General features: G+C 45.4%; 1 protein-coding gene across 4 annotated transcripts in view; it reads left to right on the plus strand.

Moving 5' to 3' along the window:
• Positions 1-19,875, plus strand: part of LOC138292722 (zinc finger protein 135-like) — a 178,858-nt gene that overhangs the window by 58,263 nt on the left and 100,720 nt on the right. For all 4 annotated transcript variants that reach the window (XM_069231456.1, XM_069231454.1, XM_069231457.1 and 1 more), the window contains one exon: positions 6,919-7,032. In XM_069231456.1, coding sequence (XP_069087557.1) covers positions 6,919-7,032 — 114 coding nt within the window. The remainder of the gene's footprint in view (positions 1-6,918; positions 7,033-19,875) is intronic.

Here is a 19,875-nt window from a genome sequence, read left to right on the forward strand (position 1 = left end):
CGGGTTATTGTTTGAGTGATACTGAAACAGGTTCTGCATCCTGCAGTCTGAATGTACTGCAAAATATTTTGACCTCACATTCTTCATGTCTTCATTGTTTGTATATAATACGGATGAAGCTATTGTAAAAATGAAAACCATTGTTAAAACATTGAAGTTGGTTGGATACCATAATTTTCAGAGGCAGCCACAGCAACCCCATGGGCAACAGCTGAATCCTCAAACCTATCACTTGTGAAAGCAGGATACGTGAGGCAAGGTGTGGTGGGTTTACAGTAATTTTTGGTGGCTTGCCCCAGGTTATACATCAGGAAGACACCTCAAAAGACTACACTTAAATGTATGGTAGCAACATTTTTCTCCTTTCTGTTTTTTTCGGGAATTGTTTGGTTTCTTCTTGAAATAACTCCTGCTGATTTGCTAAAGGACCCTGCCAGTAGTCCTGTGGTACTCGAGCGATCTATCTACTCCAATATTTCTGATGGGTTCAACATCTAAACATGAATGTTCTTTCCCAAAGCCTTCTATTTACTCATCCATTCATAATACATTGCATTTAGTAAAAGAAGCAACTATATTATTCAAAGTAATCAATTGCTGGAAAGGATCCGTGCAATATGTCTGTTCCTGCTCTTTCACAATGGGCCATTTCCAATGACCCATTTAGGGACACAGTCATAAAATACCTATCTGTGCAGAATTACAGCAAGTGCATTTAGGAAAAAATTAGTGACATTTACAGGCTTCTGTCTAATGCTTTATTAACTGACAAGTATAACATTTGCTTACTTGGTGGTAAAGAAACATTGGCAAACTCTCCCTCGCCTCTATTGTTATTTTTCAAAACATTACTCTTGTTGTTTATACCATATTTGCCTAATTTCTATCTTAAATGTAGGTCTGAGTTTTGTTTACTTTTAAATCAGAGCCCAGGATCCAGTATTGTTAGTGGCGTAAGCCACTACTCTTTCTTTAAAGGCCAGTAGAGCCTTTTGGTGGAACCCATTGCCCCATAGTCAGCAGTTAGCAACAGGAACCACAGTGAACCAAGAGCAACTCCAGTGCAGGAGACTGCACAAGACAAAACGTCTAAGCAAAAAGCCTCACATGTGGCTTGAGCCATCTTGATATACTTGTGGGACCCACCCCATCAGACCAAGTTGATATATGAAAGTAGGCAATTCTTTGACATCATCCAGATGTGCTAATATAGAAAACATTTCAAACGTGGACGTTCACCCTTGACAACCATCCACCAAAAGATAACATTTAAAACACCTTTGCAAGAATTATAAAATGTCTGGGACATAATCTTTTTCTCCAGATACTTCCCCTTGTGAATCTGATGCATGAAGCTTCTGCAGCATTACTTGGAAAGATTACAGGCTTAACAGTAGTGGCCAGAACCATGATGTTAAATTAATTTCAGAACAAAATGTTTTTAGAGACATTTGAGGTCTGTGTTTGGGTGGAGGTACAATCCTTATCTTAGATCAATTGGTCAGTTCTTACAAAGAAACGTCCACAGTGGTAGCCTATGAAAAACATCTGTAAGCCACCTTCACATTCACCCCTGTATGATGATAACGTTTTTTTCATCTTGCAAGCTCAGCAGGTATCGAAAAGAAAATATCTTCACATGATTCACTTTAACTGAAGGTAATATTTATTAGAAAATTAGTAAAAATGGAGCAAAAAAACCAACAGTACTACTGAGCTTGCATCCAGTTTCAACTGTCACTTTTCTCCCCTCGAAGCTCATCATTCCAGAATTCTCAATGTCTCTCACAAATACCAAGAATTCTGAAAATGATCAGCCATTCGCATAACACTAAATCACAACACACCTCCCAACAACAAATCTATTGACATATAATATGTTAAAACATCTTATGACATCAAAATGTATAATAAATATTTCCAGTTTCATTTCCAAATTTATAATGCAGTCCGTGAACTTGTTATCATCATAGACTGGTACATCAAGACAGTAAGAGCATATTGTGACATCAAAATTTAACATAGCTTTTGGCAGAAATGTTACTATCTTATTTCCTAGACATAACAACATCCTTGAATTTGTTAGGTAATTGTCTTTCATGAGGACGATGACCCAAGCCTTCTTCTCTCTGCAAACTCAATGTTGAAGCAAAATCCACATCACTTTCCCCTTGAACGCCACATGAAATATTTTCTTTCTCCTGACTTACTCCAACTTTCACTACACGTTCGTAATCCCACCATTGACCATTAATTACCTTGACGCACCATCCACTAGCACTCACTTCAGAAAGTTCCTCAACAGGTGCATATTTCAAACTGACTTTCTTCACCATGTTACTAGGCAATTTAATATGTGCCAGATTACCAACTGACCAGGTTCTGTGTCCCATTAAATATTTCATACCTACTTTGATATTTCATGTGACTTTAAAAAAAATGTATTTCTGTCATTTGCAGACATTCTACTCTGATCACATTCTGACCTAACTTCTAACTTGGCTTTAATTCTACATAACCACCTAGGGAATAACTTGTCATTCGCTATGTGGCCCCTCAGAGCCACAAACAGTGGGACTTAAGTAACACTAAGACACACTTATGTATGTTTCATGCACCTTCCTAAGTGGCATGGGTATGCTCAGGCATAGGTCCCATGCTTCCTGTGTCACTGGACCAAAGCTGTACCTGGCTGATGAGCCCATAACTAGGGTGAATCCGGTCCTAGGTTGCTTGTATTCTGGTTCACGGACGACCTGGCTTTGCAGTTCATTCTGAATTGTTGCCATGAGGAGTAGGGTCAAGACTGATTTGCGTATGACTAGGACCAAACTGAGGTGGCATAGTGAGCAAAAGGTTGATGGGTTGGAGTGCTACCCTGAGCTGTTGCCTGTGATTAGACTTATTGCAAGCAGCCTCCCATCACCTTTTGAATGTTTCATTAATTTCAAGTAATCCTCTAATACTACATGGTGAAACTATTTAGACATCTCTAAGAAAGAAAACATTCTCTAGTGAAAGATCATTCTGAAATTTACTGTAAGGTTGAATGTAATGTGACAAGGAATTCTCAGGAGGCCATCGTTCAACAACAAGTTCCACAACTTTGATCGTTTCAGGATTTTTGGTAATTTCATCTCTCCATTCTGTTTTATATGTGTTTGTTTTCAAACCAACATACAATAGCAACCAAACATTCACTTCATCCTCCATTGTTTTTTGTATATCGTCAGAAATAGGCAAATGAGAAAGGCTTTCTTATTTTCCCCCTGGTATATGTTCAATTTCCAAATGATGGTCCAATAGTTTGGAACTAAGACGTATCCATTTAGCAGTTGCCTTTGTGGAATTAACATTACGACCATTCAGAATTGACATGAGAGGTTTGTGATCTGTGAATAAATTAAATTTCGTACCCAAACATGAGGTTTTAACTTCTTGACTGCCTGGGTACAAGCAAGAATCTCCTAAAAGTCAGAGTATTGGCGTTAATGATTGTTTAACGTGTTGGATGGAAAAGCAATGGTATGATCATTGTTGTCCTTTCCCTGTGACAACACGGCTCCCAAATCTACACTGCTGGCATCAACAGTGATGCACAACTGCCGAGTGATCCTTGACTCATGCCTGCTCACCCAAACTCGATCTTTTGGTGGTCATAATTTTTCCGCCACTCCATTCATTGATCAAACGTATATCTTGCTCTGGAATTCTTTTTTTGATTTGTAGTCTTGATGATAACCTTTAAATACAGTTGTGTTGAAACGCCGTCAACGAATGTGGCATAATGGACACTAAATTGATGAATTGTTCTAATTTTTTATATACTAGGATTTGCGCCTTGTCCTAACCAATGAATTCTTATTGCCTTTTTTGTCATACCCACATTTGCACTGGTTTTGGTATTGTAGATCTTATCATCATTTAAGCACAGAGCATTTGTTTTGTAGACTTATAATTGAAAGAATTACATGCTTTATAACATTTAACCATTGGTTCCGGCTTTTTGTCAATTTGTGATGTAAAATTATTGTTGTATCCACCAAAAATCATTGTTCTTGTTGTGTGTATGTGCCCCCTGTTCCATGTGGTTATTGGGCTGGCTCTGTTCTAGTTTACTGCATCACAGGTAGAAGGCACACAGAAAATCGGCAAGGAGGAGGGGACAGACTCTGAATATGCTAAGGAGCTTGTGTTGCAGCTGATGTGCAGATGTGAGCACATTTGAAAGGAGTGGTGTGGCAAACCACACCAAATGTTTAGGACATTCTACTAAGTATAAGATGTGGCTTTCTTCCCTCTCCATGGGCAGCCATTATTCCCAACTGCAACAATGTTTTTTGAGAGCGTAGACACCGAAATGTCAGAAAATGCTATTTTTTGTCAGCAACAGAAGAATTATTTGCTCCTGTCCTACGTTTTTCTACCACCACATATCATATTAGTTTTTATAAAATACCTAGCCCTCTGTTGTAGAAAATATTTTTTGAAGAACACCCTTTCTCACGAGGAATGTCCCAAGCAATTAACAGTTCGTAGCTCTCAAGACACTCATTTTACAATTAAGTAGGGAATTGACATGTTACATTTTGTATCGTGCAGCAGTATCCATGTGGTATGATGCTCTCCAGTGAACATTTTAATCTGGATTCCTTTATGGGAGGATAACTCTGACACGTTGATTGCTATGATATTGTGTCCAATATAGAAGACCAGAAATTATTTAAATTCGCTGCCATCTGTGCAAAGGGGACATAGAGTGCATGCTTTTCTTGGATAGAGCATACTGAGAGGTGAATGGCCTGTAGGTGTTTCTAATATTTGGAAGATGGGAAAGTGGAGACAACAGAGTTAATGATTTGTGTAATTGATCAAGATGGAAGCTGAGGTTTACGCACAGGTTTCCAGGTACCAAAGTCTTACTGACCTCTACTGTTTATGATTGCGAAACAGTAAAGTAGCAGATAGGATGAACAGAACTGCTACAGTGGCACAAAAGGCCTCTTTCGGCTTATACTTTATTATCTTTAACACTGGCTTGTCAACCTTTTCTTCCTTGCGCACTGTAAATCTCTGTTTTTACCTCTGACCCACCATAGTCTTCTTGCCTCCTGTCTGGAACTGGACCACAGTGTGGGCATCTTTCCAAATTTAGCATGCTTGGAACTTTTCAGTGCTATGTTTATGTTTTAATGGTCCACCCTGTCACCTTCTGACACTACAGCAGTGCAGAGGAGTCTAGGGTCAGTGGCAGAAACTCTTTTCCTCATCACCATCACATCCACATCCATCACCTCTCATCACAACAGGCTATCATATAAGGATCATCTGAAGCTGTAGGCTGGCGTTTTAGGTGCTTTAGTGGTGGATACTTAGTGGTTTTCTGGTCATATTATTGTGTCCTAAGTTAGATTTAGTCTTGTAAGCCAACAGTCCAGAAGGGGGTATAACTGTCATCCATCATGCACTGATTGCATTTGGCTGTGGTGAAGTCCAGTTATAATTTCTATGATATTTGGCCATCAGTCTCTTATCAGGACTGCCGATCAGGTACAACTGTCACCGAGCCAGCACTGATTAACATCAACCATGGTCGAGCCCAGTTTTGGGATTGCTGGGCCGGTTGGGGAACACTGTCAAACTGACTGTACCGATTGCAGCTGGCCATGATAGAGCCCAGTTGTGGTGCTCCTGTGACCTTCAGGCAGTCTTGTGAAGGGTGTTCTGTTCTGGTCATGAATTTTGTTTGTCAGCAGACCCATTTGTTATAGATCTTCATTTTGGCGAGAGCTATGTTTCCATTCTCTAACAACTTTCAGATGGCACTGTATGTTTCTGATCCTGGCTGGTAGGGAGTTTCTCTAGATTTTCTATCTCTACTGAAAATGCTATTCCTTATACAAAGGAAGGATGAATCGTGGTACCAGTCTTAAGCGTAGTGTACTGTTCTAGCAATATTGGTGGAGTTTCTCTTGTGATTATCGCAAACCTTTCCTTTGATTGGCTCTGCCTTAATGGCCGGGCATCTGACTATCAATAGGTACTGTTGTGCTCGAAGTACTGGTGTCATGTATGCCCTTGATTTTAGTAGTAATAGCAGTCTAGGTGCAGAGTTTGGGATCCTATAGTTGTAATATGAATCAGTCAGCAATTAGTGTAAAAAATGTACAATCGTAAAAGGGTGAGAATGACCTGTAGCTTTTGATGATAAACCAGGGGAGAGAAGATTAGTCTTTCCATTCGCATTGTGGAGAAAATTCTCCTCATTGTTTCATCAACCAGTAGGGTCAAGATTAGTTATGAGTCCAAAATAGCTTCAATGTGTTTTTTTACTTCCCTCACTGTTGTTGGTGTAGATTGGTAGTTGTTCCGTCATCTACAGGTCATGATCTCAGTTTTCATGGAATTGAGTATACAATGGTTGGTCATCATTCATTCCATCAATGGCAAGAAGGTTCTCATCTCGTTTAGATATTTCTATTTCAGGTCAGTCGTGTTTTCCAGCTTTGGGATAACCTCTGTGACCTCTGCATAACTGTAACATGTGAGATTGAATAATCTGATCTGGTTGGGTAAGGCCATGATGTAGAGGATGAGCAGGGCAGGGAGATGATTGAATTTTGTGGGATAGCGCAGTGCAGAGTGTGACAAGCTGAGGTAAACCATGGGATTATTATCAGGTCTGCACTGTTTTGGATAATGGAAGAGATCCATATTAGAGTGTCTCCTCTTTTGCAACCTTTCCTAGTCTCATCAGTATCTAATGATCACCGATCATGTGACTTTACTTTCTGTGAAATAATTTTGATTAAAGGCATCACATCTTTTTGAAATGCAAATGACACATGATTTAAAATCCTCTGCCTCTAAAATTTTGTTGCATCAATATCCATGACACTACTTGTGTTTTTTTAACAGGTGATTCAGTTATCACGTCTGACAACATTTTGAGGGTGGATGAAGAGTTTGAGTTGGATTCAGTGAAACCTTGTGTTTCAGAAGATGGAGGAAGCAGCACAGACCCTACCTTAGGTAAGGTTCACTTTGTAAGAGTTACTGTGTGTATTCTTGGTTTGCGTAGCAAGCTTCTTCTATGTCGTAATAAACAATAAGAAAATGAGTTACTGTAGAAGGCTGGCCTGGCTTATAGTGGGTACCTGATGGTACTTACACCTTCTGCCAGGTCTAGTTATCCCTTATTAGTAGATTAGTAGTGTTCTAGCAGCTTAGGCTGATAGACGTAGCTATAGCAGAGCAGCTTAGGCTGAACTAGGAGACATGCAAAGCTCTTACTATACCACTTATATCATATAGCACTATATCATAAGAATCACAATACTCATAGTTACTAAAAATAAAGGTACTTTATTTTAGTGACAATGTGCCAAAAATATCTCAGAGGATATACTCCCTTAGGGGGTAAGTAAAATACCCAAAATATACACACAAACCAAACTCAGGTAAGTAAACAGAAAAGTAGTGCAAAACCTGTAGGATGCAATAGGCCTAGGGGCAACTCAAACCATATACTAAGAAAGTGGAATGTAAACCACTTAGGGACCCCAGGCCTAGTGTAGTTTGTAGAGGGTCGCTACTTCCCCAGAAACACACTAAAGTCGTGATAGGAGATTCTGCAAAGACCACAACTGACTGCAAAGCACTGAAGACGGATTCCTGGACCTGAGAACCTGCAAAGGAAGGGGACCAAGTCCAAGAGTCACGAAAATGTCCGGGGGGGGGGGAGGAGCCCACTAATCCCCGGATGAAGGTGCAAAATGGCTGCCTCTGGGTGGAAGAAGCTGAAGATTCTGCAACAATGGAAGATGCCAGGAACTTCTCCTTTGCAGAGAAGATGTCCCACGGCGTGCTGGAGGATGCAGAGTTGTTTCCACACAGAAAGACCGCAAACAAGCCTTGCTAGCTGCAAAGGTCTTAGTTTAAGAAAATAGGTGCTGCCCGGGCCCAGGAAGGACCAGGAGGTCGCCCCTTGGAGGAGGAGACAGAGGGGGAGCCCAGCAGTACAGAGAGCCCACGCTGAAGCAGGCAGCACCCGCAGAAGCACTTAAACACAGGTTCAAGAGAACTGAGCACAACGGTCGTCTCAACACTACAAAGGAGGGTCCCACGAAGCCGGTGGTCAACTCAGCGAGTTGAGCAATGCAGGACGGAGTGCTGGGGACCTGGGCTATTCTGTGCACAAAGGATTCCTTGCAAAAGTGCACAGAAGCCCTAGCAGCTGCAGTTCACCCAGTACACAGGATTACTGTTTGGCGTGGGGAGACAACGACTTACCTCCACCAAATTTGGACAGCTGGACCACTGGACTGTCGGGGTCACTTGGATCCAGCTCCTGTGTTCCAGGGACCACGCTCGTCGAGATGAGAGGGGACCCAGAGGACCGGTGATGCAGAAATTTGGTGCCTGTGTTAGCAGGTGGAAGATTCTGTTGACCCACAGGAGATTTCTTCTTGGCTTCCAGTGCAGGGTGAAGGCAGACAGCCCTCAGAGCATGCACCACCAGGAAACAGTTGAGAAAGCCGGCAGGATTAGGCACTACAATGTTGCTGGTAGTCTTCTTGCTACTTTGCTGCGGTTTTGCAGGCGTCCTGGAGCAGTCAGCGGTCGATCCTTGGCAGAAGTCAAAGAGGGAGATGCAGAGGAACTCTGGTGAGCTCTTGCATTCGTTATCGGACAAGAAACCCACAGGAGAGACCCTAAATAGCCCTCAGAGGAGGATTTGCCACCTAACCCGGTAAGCACCTATCAGGAGGGGTCTCTGACGTCACCTGCTGGCACTGGCCACTCAGAGGCCTCCATTGTGCCCTCGCACCTCTACATTCAAGATGGCAGAGGTCTGGGACGCACTGGAGGAGCTTTGGGCACCACCCCTGGGGTGGTGATGGACAGGGGAGTGGTCACTCCACTTTCCTTTGTACAGCTTCACACCAGAGCAGGGGCTGGGGGATCCCTGAACCGGTGAAGACTGGTTTATGCAAGGAGGCAAAGCATTACCAGAGGCCAGGAGAGGCTTCTCCTCTCAGGCACTTAACACCTATTTCCAAAGGGAGAGGGTGTAACACCCTCTCTCAGAGGAAATACTTTGTTCTGCCTTCCTGGGACTTGGCTGCCCAGACCCCATGAGGGCAGAAACCTGTCTGTGTTGGCAGCAGCAGTAGCTGCAGTGAAAACCCCAGATCGCTAGTTTGGCAGTACCCGGGGTCCAGGCTGGAGCCCCGGGATGCATGGGATTGGCACCCCAATCCCAGATTTGGCATGGGGGGACAATTCCATGATCTTAGACTTGTTACATGGCCATATTCGGAGATACCATTGTGAAGCTACATATAGGTATTGACCTATATGTAGTGCACACGTGTAATGGTGTCCTCGCACTCACAAAGTCTGGGCAAATTACCCTGAACTATGTGGGGGCACCTTGGCTAGTGCCAGGGTGCCCTCACACTTAGTAACTTTGCACCTAACCTTCACTAGGTGAGGGTTAGACATATAGGTGATGTAAGGAAATGGCTTCCTGTTGCAATTACCCCCCCACTTTTGGCCTGATACTGATGCTGACTTGACTGAGAAGTGTGCTGGGACCCTGCTAAGCAGGCCCCAGCACCAGTGTTCTTTTACCCAAAATGTTCCATTGTCTCCACAATTGGCACAACCCTGGCACCCAGGTAAGTCCCTTGTAACTGGTACCCCTGGTACCAAGGGCCCTGATGCCAGGGAAGGTCTCTAAGGGCTGCAGCATGTCTTATGCCACCCTAGGGACCCCTCACTCAGCACAGACACACTGCTTGCCAGCTTGTGTGTGCTGGTGGGGAGAAAATGACTAAGTCGACATGGCACTCCCCTCAGGGTGCCATGCCAACCTCACACTGCCTGTGGCATAGGTAAGTCACCCCTCTAGCAGGCCTTACAGCCCTAAGGCAGGGTGCACTATACCACAGGTGAGGGCATAGGTGCATGAGCACTATGCCCCTACAGTGTCTAAGCAAAACCTTAAGTGCAGGGTAGCCATAAGAGTATATGGTCTGGGAGTCTGTCAAAAACGAACTCCACAGCTCCATAATGGCTACACTGAATACTGGGAAGTTAGGTATCAAACTTCTCAGAATAATAAACCCACACTGATGCCAGTGTTGGATTTATTAAAAAAATGCACACAGAGGGCATCTTAGAGATGTCCCCTGTATTTTACCCAATTGTTCAGTGCAGGACTGACTGGTCTGTGCCAGCCTGCTGCTGAGAGATGAGTTTCTGACCCCACGTGGTGAGGGCCTTTGTGCTCTCTGAGGACAGAAACAAAAGCCTGCTCTGGGTGGAAGTGCTTCACACCTCCCCCCTGCAGGCACCGTAACACCTAGCAGTGAGCCTCAACGGCTCAGGCTTCGTGTTACAATGCCACAGGGCACTCCAGCTTGTGGAGATGCCCGCCCCCTGGACACAGCCCCACTTTTGGCAGTAAGTCCAGAGGAGATAATGAGAAAAACAAGGAGGAGTCACCCACCAGTCAGGACAGCCCCTAAGGTGTCCTGAGCTGAGGTGACCCCTGCCTTTAGAAATCCTCCATCTTGATTTTGGAGGATTCCCCCAATAGGAATAGGGATGTGCCCCCCTCCCCTCAGGGAGGAGGCACAAAGAGGGTGTAGCCACCCTCAAGGACAGTAGCCATTGGCTACTGCCCTCCCAGACCTAAACACACCCCTAAATTCAGTATTTAGGGGCTCCCCAGAACCTAGGAAACTAGATTCCTGCAACCTAAGACGAAGAAGGACTGCTGAGCTGAAAAACCTGCAGAGAAGACAGAGACACCAACTACTTTGGCCCCAGCTCTACCGGCATGTCTCCCCACTTCAAAAGAACTGCTCCAGCGACGCGTTCCACAGGGTCCAGCGACCTCTGAAGCCTCAGAGGACTACCCTGCATCTAAAAGGACCAAGAACTCCAGAGGACAGCGGCTCTGCTCCAAGAAAGAAGCATCTTTGCAACAAAGAAGCAACTTTGAAAGAACACACGTTTCCAGCTGGAAGCGTGTGACTTTGCACTCTCCACCCGACGCCCCCGGCTCGACTTGTGGTGAACCAACGCTACAGGGAGGACTCCCCGGCGACTGTGAGCCCGTGAGTAGCCAGAGTTGACCCCCCTGAGCCCCCACAGCGATGCCTGCAGAGGGAATCCAGAGGCTTCCCCTGACCGCGACTGCCTGCTTCTAAGAACCCGACGCCTGGTAAGGGCACTGCATCCTCAGCCCCCAGGACCTGAAGGATCTGACCTCCAGTGCAGGAGCAACACCCAGGTGGCCCTCTCCCTTGCCCAGGTGGTGGCTACCCAGAGGAGCCCCCCCCCCCTTTCCTGCCTGCATCGCTGAAGAGACCCCTAGGTCTCCCATTGAACTACATTGCAAACCCGACGCCTGTTTGCACACTGCACCCAGCCGCCCCCGTGCCGCTGAGGGTGTACTTTCTGTGCTGACTTGTGTCCCCCCCGGTGGCCTACAAAACTCCCCTGGTCTGCCCTCCGAAGACGTGGGTACTTACCTGCTGGCAGACTGGAACCGGGGCACCCCCTTCTCCATTGAAGCCTATGCGTTTTGGGCACCACTTTGACCTCTGCACCTGACCGGCCATGAGCTGCTGGTGTGGTAACTTTGGGATTGCCCTGTACCCCCAACGGTGGGCTACCTTGGACCCAACTTTGAACCCTGTAGGTGGTTTACTTACCTGCGAAACTAACAAACACTTACCTCCCCCAGGAACTGTTGAAAATTGCAGTGTCCAGTTTTAAAATAGCTTATTGCCATTTGTGTGAAAACTGTATATGCTATTTTGCTAATTCAAAGTTCCTGAAGTTCCTAAGTGAAATACCTTTCATTTAAAGTATTGTTTGTAAATCGTGAACCTGTGGTTCTTAAAATAAACTAAGAAAATATATTTTTCTATATAAAACCTATTGGCCTGGAATTGTCTTTTAGTGTGTGTGTTCCTCATTTATTGCCTGTGTGTGTACAACAAATGCTTAACACTACCCTCTGATAAGCCTACTGCTCGACCACACTACCACAAAATAGAGCATTAGAATTATCTCTTTTTGCCACTATTTTACCTCTAAGGGGAACCCTTGGACTCTGTGCATGCTATTTCTTACTTTGAAATAGTACATACAGAGCCAACTTCCTACAGGTGACTTATAAATTACTTAAGTGCAGTGTAAAATGGCTGTGAAATAACGTGGACGTTATTTCACTCAGGCTGCAGTGGCAGTCCTGTGTAAGAATTGTCTGAGATCCCTATGGGTGGCAAAAGAAATGCTGCAGCCCATAGGGATCTCCTGGAACCCCAATGCCCTGGGTACCTAGGTACCATATACTAGGGAATTATAAGGGTGTTCCAGTGTGCCAATCAGAATTGGTAAAAAAGGTCACTAGCCTGCAGTGACAATTTTAAAGACAGAGAGAGCATAAGCACTGAGGTTCTGGTTAGCAGAGCCTCAGTGAAACAGTTAGGCACCACACAGGGAATACATTCAGGCCACAAACTATGAGCACTGGGATCCTGGCTAGCAGGATCCCAGTATGACAGGCAAAAACAAACTGACACACAAGTAAAAATGTGGGTAACATGCCAGGCAAGATGGTACTTTCCTACACTTACTTACCTGTAACTGTGGTTCTCCAGTATTGGTATCTTTCATAGATTCACATGCTTGAATCATGCCTGTCATCGAGGTGGGAGCCTCACGGTAACTTGAAATACATATAGCAGTAAGTGTTACACACTAGGCCCTAATGGCCCAAATAGGCACTTTTTAGCCTATCCATGTTCTTTTATAAAAAGGAACCAAACCTGAGCCACAGCCGATCAGTTGTCTACACCCTCTAGAATACTCCCATCAGAGGCTTCTTTCCCTCAGATTGTATAGTACAAGTGTGAAGCAGAAAGTTCATCTATAAGGAAGCCTCTGAGGGGAGGAGGGTGGATCGCATGTGAATCTATGAAAGATACCAATACTGGAGAACCACAGTTACAGGTAAGTAACTAATTTTCTTCTCCAGTATTAGTACCAGCTGTATTCTCATAACAAGCACAATAATAATAATAATAATAATAATAATAAGAGTTATCCTACTCCTAGTCATTATTCTATAGCCATATACCAATTCTCACCTGAAGATAACAATAGGCACAATAACGATCATCATCAGCATCACGATAAGTATCAAGCTAGCTACCATAATAATAACCACTATAATCATTGAAAGTAGCAAAGTTAATCTTGACCTGATTAAGGAAACGTAATGCACATACCTTTTTTATGGATGGCAGGATGACCAGAGAGGCTCACCTTAACGGAATAAACGCCTCAGCAATCCTTGCCCCACCGCTGTGTCCACGTTATTCTTCTCTTCGAGACAGTAGTGTCTTGTGAAAGTATGTTGGCTGGACCTTGCGGCCTCTCTACAAATATGCTGCAAGGGCACTCCCGCGAAGAGTGCTGCAGACGTGGCTACCGCCCTTGTAGAGTGGGCTCTCACTTTGCTGTGGAGCAATTTACCAGCCTGAGCATGACAGAATTGGATCGGTAGGCCGATCCACCTGGCAATAGTCTGTTTGGACACTGGGAAGCCCTTCCTCGCATCTCCAAAGGCCACAAATAACTGGTCTGATTTGCGTATGTTCCGTGTTTTTTTAAGGTAAAACTTCAAACATCTCTTAATATCCAGCAAATGCAACGCCTTTTCTGCTATCGTCTGCGGGTTAGGAAAAAAGCTTTTCAAGATGACCGGCTCATTCAAATGGAAACTTGAGGGCACTTTCGGAATATACTTAAGATTCGTCCTAAGAATTACGCCAGTAGTGGTGAACTGAAGAAAAGGCTCTTTGATGGTTAAGGCCTGTATGTTACTTACTCTCTTAGCCGAAGTAAAAGCCAGTAACAACGCAGTTTTCCATGAGATTAATTTCAGTTCCGCCTTGTGGATTGGCTCAAAAGGGGGTTTCATGAGTTGCCCCAGCACTACGTTTAGGGACCATAACGGCGGAGGTTTCCACACCGGTGGAAAAGCTCAAAACAGACCCCTAAGGAATTGCTTCACAATCCTTGTAGAATATAACGAGGCAGTGTTTTGAGATCGGCGGTACCTTGAAATTGCTGCCACGTGCACTCGGATGGAGGAATACGAGAGACCAGACTTTGCCAAGTGCAACAAATACGGAAGTTCTTGTTCCGGAAGAGAAGAGATAGGATGGATTCCTTCCGCTGCACACCACACATAAAAACGCTTCCATTTCAGCCTGTAGGTCTTATTGGTGGTTCCGCCCTGGCTAGAATTGCCCTACATTCCGATGAGATGTCTAAAGTGTATTCATTGAATTCAGGAGCCAGGCCGACAAGTGCAGAGATGACGGCTTCCGTCTGAGTAGCACATGTGGCTGTTCCGAGAACATGAGGAGTTCCGTGAACCACACCTGCCTGGGCCACCTGAGTGCTATTAGTAGAAGGCGACATCCTTCTGTCTACATCTTGCTGATGACTCTTGGTATTATTGGGATCGGAGGAAAGGCGTAGGCATAGACTCCTGACCATCTCATCGAAAACGCATTCCCCCACAACCCTTTTTGGGGAAGCCAGCTTGCATAATAAGGGCATTTCTTGTTCTCGAATGTGACAAACAGATCGAGATTTGGTCTGTCCAATAACCGGAAGAGTTATTCGAGAACTTCCTGGTCTAGTTCCCACTCGTGGTACGGGATAATCGTCCTGCTCAGGGTATCCGCCAGAATGTTGGTCTGTCCTGGTACTTGCTCCACCCTCAGAGAAATGTTGTTTGCTATGGCCCATTTCCAGATGTTCTGAGCTTGTTGCGAGAGCTGTAGAGACCTTGTGCCACCCTGCTTGTTTAGATAAAACATGCTCGTAGTATTGTTCGTCCTGATCAAAACATTCGAGTTTTGAAGCCTTGGTAAAAAGGCCTTTATAGCCAAATCTATCACCTTGAGCTCCAGCTGGTTTATGTGCAGTTGTTTGTATTTTCGAGTCCAGGACCTGCTGATCTGTAGATCTTGAAGGTGGGCACCCCAAACTTCGAGGGAGGCATCCGTTGTCACTATGTAGCAGGGCACCTGATAAAGAAACGTGAGACCGCTGGTCAAGTTGGCCGGTGTCGCCCACCAAGACATGGCGGTCCGCATTGCCGATGTGATGAGAATTTTGTCCTCGAAAGAGCCCTGTACCTGAAGCCACTGAGCGTCCAATTGCTTCTGTAGGGGTCACATATGTAGTCTGCAATCTGGGATCAGCGGAATGCATGACGATATCATTCCCAGTAATGACTTATACGTGCAAACTGAAATGCACTTTTTTGTCGAGAGACTGCGGGCCAAGGTGTTTAGCTTTTGTTTTCTTTCCTGAGACGGGTATGCCTTGCTGCAGACAGTGGTGTCCAGTACTGCTCCCAAGAAACTCAATTTCTGTGTGGGGTGAGCGTGTGACTTTTGGTAATTGATGGTAAGTCCGAGATCTTCGAACAACTGGAGGCAGGCGGTTGTGTGGCGTACCACCTGAGCTCTTGAGGATGCCTTGATGAGCCAGTCATCGAGATAAGGAAACACCTGCATGCCCAAGTGGCGTAGGTGCGCTGACACTGGAGCGAGCAGCTTTGGAAAAATTCTGGGGTCTGATTTCAAACCGAAGGGAAGGACACAAAACTGTAGATGCATACCAGCCACCTTGAACCTGAGGAATTTGCAATGGTTTCAATGTATTGGGATGTGGAAATACGCATCCTGGAGGTCTAGGGATGACCTGTGATCTCTGGGATTTACGAGGCGCAAGATGTCCTACAACGTTACCATCCTGAACGACTGCCTCTTCAGGAACTTGTTCAATGATCTTAAGTCCAGAATGGGGCGTCAGTCTCCTTAAGGTTTCTTTACCAGAAAGAAGTGTGAATAGAACCCCTTGTTCCTGTGAGGAGTAGGGACCAGTTATTTTGCCACTTTGCGCAGCATCACATCCACTTCCCTGAGGAGTTGTTTTAATTGTGGAGGCTGTGGGCCTGACTGAGGGATGTTTGGTGATCTCTGAACGAACTGTAGAGTATGTCCCCTCGCCACTATATCCAGCACCCACCTGTTGGATGTTATGCTTGACCATCGAAGGAAGTGAGAAGTGATGCGCCCCCCAATTCTCGAGCCTCGGGTAGTGTAGGAAGCTGGTATGGCCGTTCGGTCATTGTTTTATGCCAGTATCTCTTCCACGGGCAGCCGATCCTCCCTCTGCGGGGTGTCTATAAGCAGCTGTAGGTGGCAGCCGATAATGCTGCTGTTGCTGACTGTATTGCTGCCAGGGTCCTGCCGAAGAGGACTGGTACTGCGGTCTATACTGTTGGAAACCACCTCGAAAGGAGTAACTTCCTCTACCCCTCACACCTCTAAAAGGCTGTTTCCTGAACTGTAACGTACCAAGGGATTTTGCTGTGTCCGTATCAGTCTTGATGGCTTGTAGCATGTCATCCACATGCTTCCCAAAGAGGCTTTCTCCATCAAACGCCATGTCCAGAATTCTGCTCTGAACCTCCGGGCAGAAGAAAGTAGACTTCAGCCACCCCTGTCTACACAAGACCGCTGCACCTGCCAGCTGTTGGAAACCTGTCAACGAAATTTTGATTGCACAATCTATGATCTCAGCTGCAATCCGCTCACCCTCCTGCAGCACCTTGTTTGCCTCCAACTTGGCATCCCCAGGCAAGAGGTCTAAATAAGCAGACATGTCTGCCCACATCTGGCGATCATACCTTCCTAAAATGGCCAAAGAGTTAGCCGCTTTCACTGTGATTGACGCCACAGAGGAAAATGTCTTCCCAATATTGTCAAACCGCCTTCCGTCCCTGTCTGGAGGCGATGCAATAGGTGCTGAAGGGTTCTTAGAGCTACGCTGTGCCGCCTGAGATATTACTGAATCTGGTTTCGGTTGGGACACCAAGCAGGCCGGAGTGTTATCAGGGGCTTTTTATTTCTTTTCCAGCCTCGGCATCTGGGAAGGCACTGTTGCCGGATTTTTCATCACCTTCAACCCCTCCTGCCATAGAAAATCCACTGTCGGAATAGCCCTCACCGACCTCTTTGAAGGCTCTTTGAAGTCATATGAGAAACAATCCGTTTCCTGAGAGGTAATGGGTAAGTCAAATGTCTTGGCCGCCCTTTCCAGCAAATTATGGAAGCCCCCTATATCCTCAGGGAGTGAATCAACTGGCCCTGCCGGCGGTGGTGGCGGTGTGGGGATGAGGTAGTCATCCCACTCATTAGGAGCTGCCTCCATTATCTCACCTTCTTCCCTCTCGTCATCTGTAGAAAGATGATCATCCTGTGGTTGGTGAACAAACTGGACGCTTCTGTGTGGCGTTCCCGGGTGACTGGTCACAGCGGTTTGCAGAGGCGTGTGCTGGCTGTAAGGCCTGGATGGAGTCGCAGGCATCGACGGTGAAAACCTTTGATAGTAATCCTTCAACATGCCCTGGAGATCTGACACTAACGATCTAGGCACGGGAAAGGAAGCTTCTGCCTCTACTGCTGGGTATGATGGATCCTGCTGGAATGTAGTCGACAAATAGTTGGGCTGTTCCTGACCTTCATCCTCCTCATCCAAGTCCTGGCATTTTACATGCAATGGTGACGGACTACTGGCTGCGCCAAACATTCCGTCCTCCTGAGAATAAATGTCCTCGTCATCATCTAGGAGTTGCTGTGGAGGGTACAGCAATACCTTGCTCGGAGAGGTAGGTCTCGGAAGAATCTGCAATGTTTTATCCCCCATGGTGATAAAAGAAAGAGGGAGGAATCTTGCCGAATCCTGTTGCACCATCAAATCTCCAAAGGTTGGTACCGTCGCCGACAGTTGCGCCGACGAAACATCTAATATTGTCGACAGTTCAGTTTTCGTCGTCGACGGTTCTCTCGTCAACAGTCCTCTTGTCGACGGTGCCGTCATCACTGGTGTGCTCGTCGACTGTGCCTTCTTCATCCTCATCGACAGGTGTTTCGTCGATGGGAGTGCCATCTTCAACGGATGGACCAAAGGTGCTTCCGTTGTCGTCAACAATGCCTTTTTCAAGATCTTGGCAGTGATGATCGTCGTTGATGAAACGGCGATGACGTAACTATCATCGGGGACACAGCTGTAGTAAACGTCGACGTTACCGTCGTCCCAGTGACCGTCGACATGTTTGTCGACGGGGTCGTCGTCAACGGGCCTTTTTTGGCAGTATCTGAGGAGAATCTTACCAATTCCTTTTCCAGCGACAGGGACAGAGACGCACTTCTTGGGGGTGCCTTTTTTTCCATAGGCATAGTAGGCTCTTAGCGAACCTGTTTTAAGTGGGTCTCTGATCCTGAGGTAGCACTCTCTTGGCGCTTATGCTTCTCCACAGATGTATACTTTGTCTTTTTAGCCACCTTCTTCGGAGGCTCCGCAGGCAGTTTTCCCCTTTCTCCAGGCCTTTTTAAGGAGTGAGAAGTGTTAGATGAGGTCTCACTCTCATCTGAAGACAGAATTTCCATGGCTTTCTGCCTTTGTAGCCACAACAAGAGTCTACCCTCACGGTCCTTGAGGGTTTTGTGACTGAAGGTGCAACAGATCTTACAGTCTCTCACCTTGTGATCTGGATGCAGGCAGTAGATGCATTTCTTGTGGGGATTATCAATAAGTCTCTTCTTCCCACAACTGCCACAATCTCTGAAAAGACCTTTCTTAGTCTGTTGGGACATATTGTCCACTGCAAAGCTGGGTTCTCTGAGAGAAATAATCCTGTCAGAAGAATAAACTGAGCAGAGCTCAGGGAGACTCCCTTCACACGATGTATGGTTGAAAAGCTGAGGGAAACAGCCTCTGTTTGGAGTATTCTAGAGGGTGTTGACGCCATATTGGCTGTGGCTCAAGTGTGGTTCCTTTTTTATAAAAGAACATGGATAGGCTATAAAAGTGCCTATTTGGGCCATTAGGGCCTAGTGTGTAACAGGGATGATTCAAGCATGTGAATCTATGAAAGATCCAATACTGGAGAAATCAATTAGTGTACTGTTTGTCAAAATGTATGCATAAAATATGCATAAAATATTGTGCATTACACCCATTGAGGCAGCTGCTGCAGTAAGCTAACTTTTTTCTATGTATTTTGGAACATAGTATTCCTTCATAAAGAGATTTCAATTACTTTCAGTCATCTGAAAATTAATAGATTTTACGTTTGTCATCTTATCTCTTGTTTCAAAACGATACATCAGTTAATCCTTAAAAAAAGGCCAAACTAAAACTTTACAAACCCTTCCAAAGAATATTCCAGTTGCAACAGTTTTCCATTGGTTAATATGTTCATACACTTTTGGGATCCCGGTGGACCACGCTTATGTACTCACCCAACCTATACCTGTACTTTGCTGATGCACTAGGTTTTTGGGTGGGGGAGGCGCAAGGATCCTCTCTGGTTGCATCTCACCTGGGACTGCTACAGGCTGGGATGGGGGGGTTGATTGGCTCCATTCTTTTCTGGAGGAGTGATCTATAGTCCGCACCAATGTCAAGGTAGATGAGCTGCTCGTCTCCTTGGTTAGGCGTATAGGAGTGGCGTGGGAAGCTGGTTGCAGATATGCAGTAGAGTACTGAGGGTGTCAAGCGGTATGCCGCTGAACAGCAACAATCTCTTTTCTCCTGCCCAAACAAGATGGGAGTGTTTTTTCTGTATTCCAATAAACCTTCCCAATCTGATATTACCATTGTTCCTCCACTCCTATGTAGCTCTTGACCCAGTCTCACAACTCAAATTAAAGCGAGAAGTCTCGAGGTCATCAATTGAAAGAACTTACACCACAAGCG

This window comes from Pleurodeles waltl, chromosome 4_2 (genome assembly GCF_031143425.1).
Source record: "Pleurodeles waltl isolate 20211129_DDA chromosome 4_2, aPleWal1.hap1.20221129, whole genome shotgun sequence".
NCBI classification, from domain to species: domain Eukaryota; kingdom Metazoa; phylum Chordata; class Amphibia; order Caudata; family Salamandridae; genus Pleurodeles; species Pleurodeles waltl.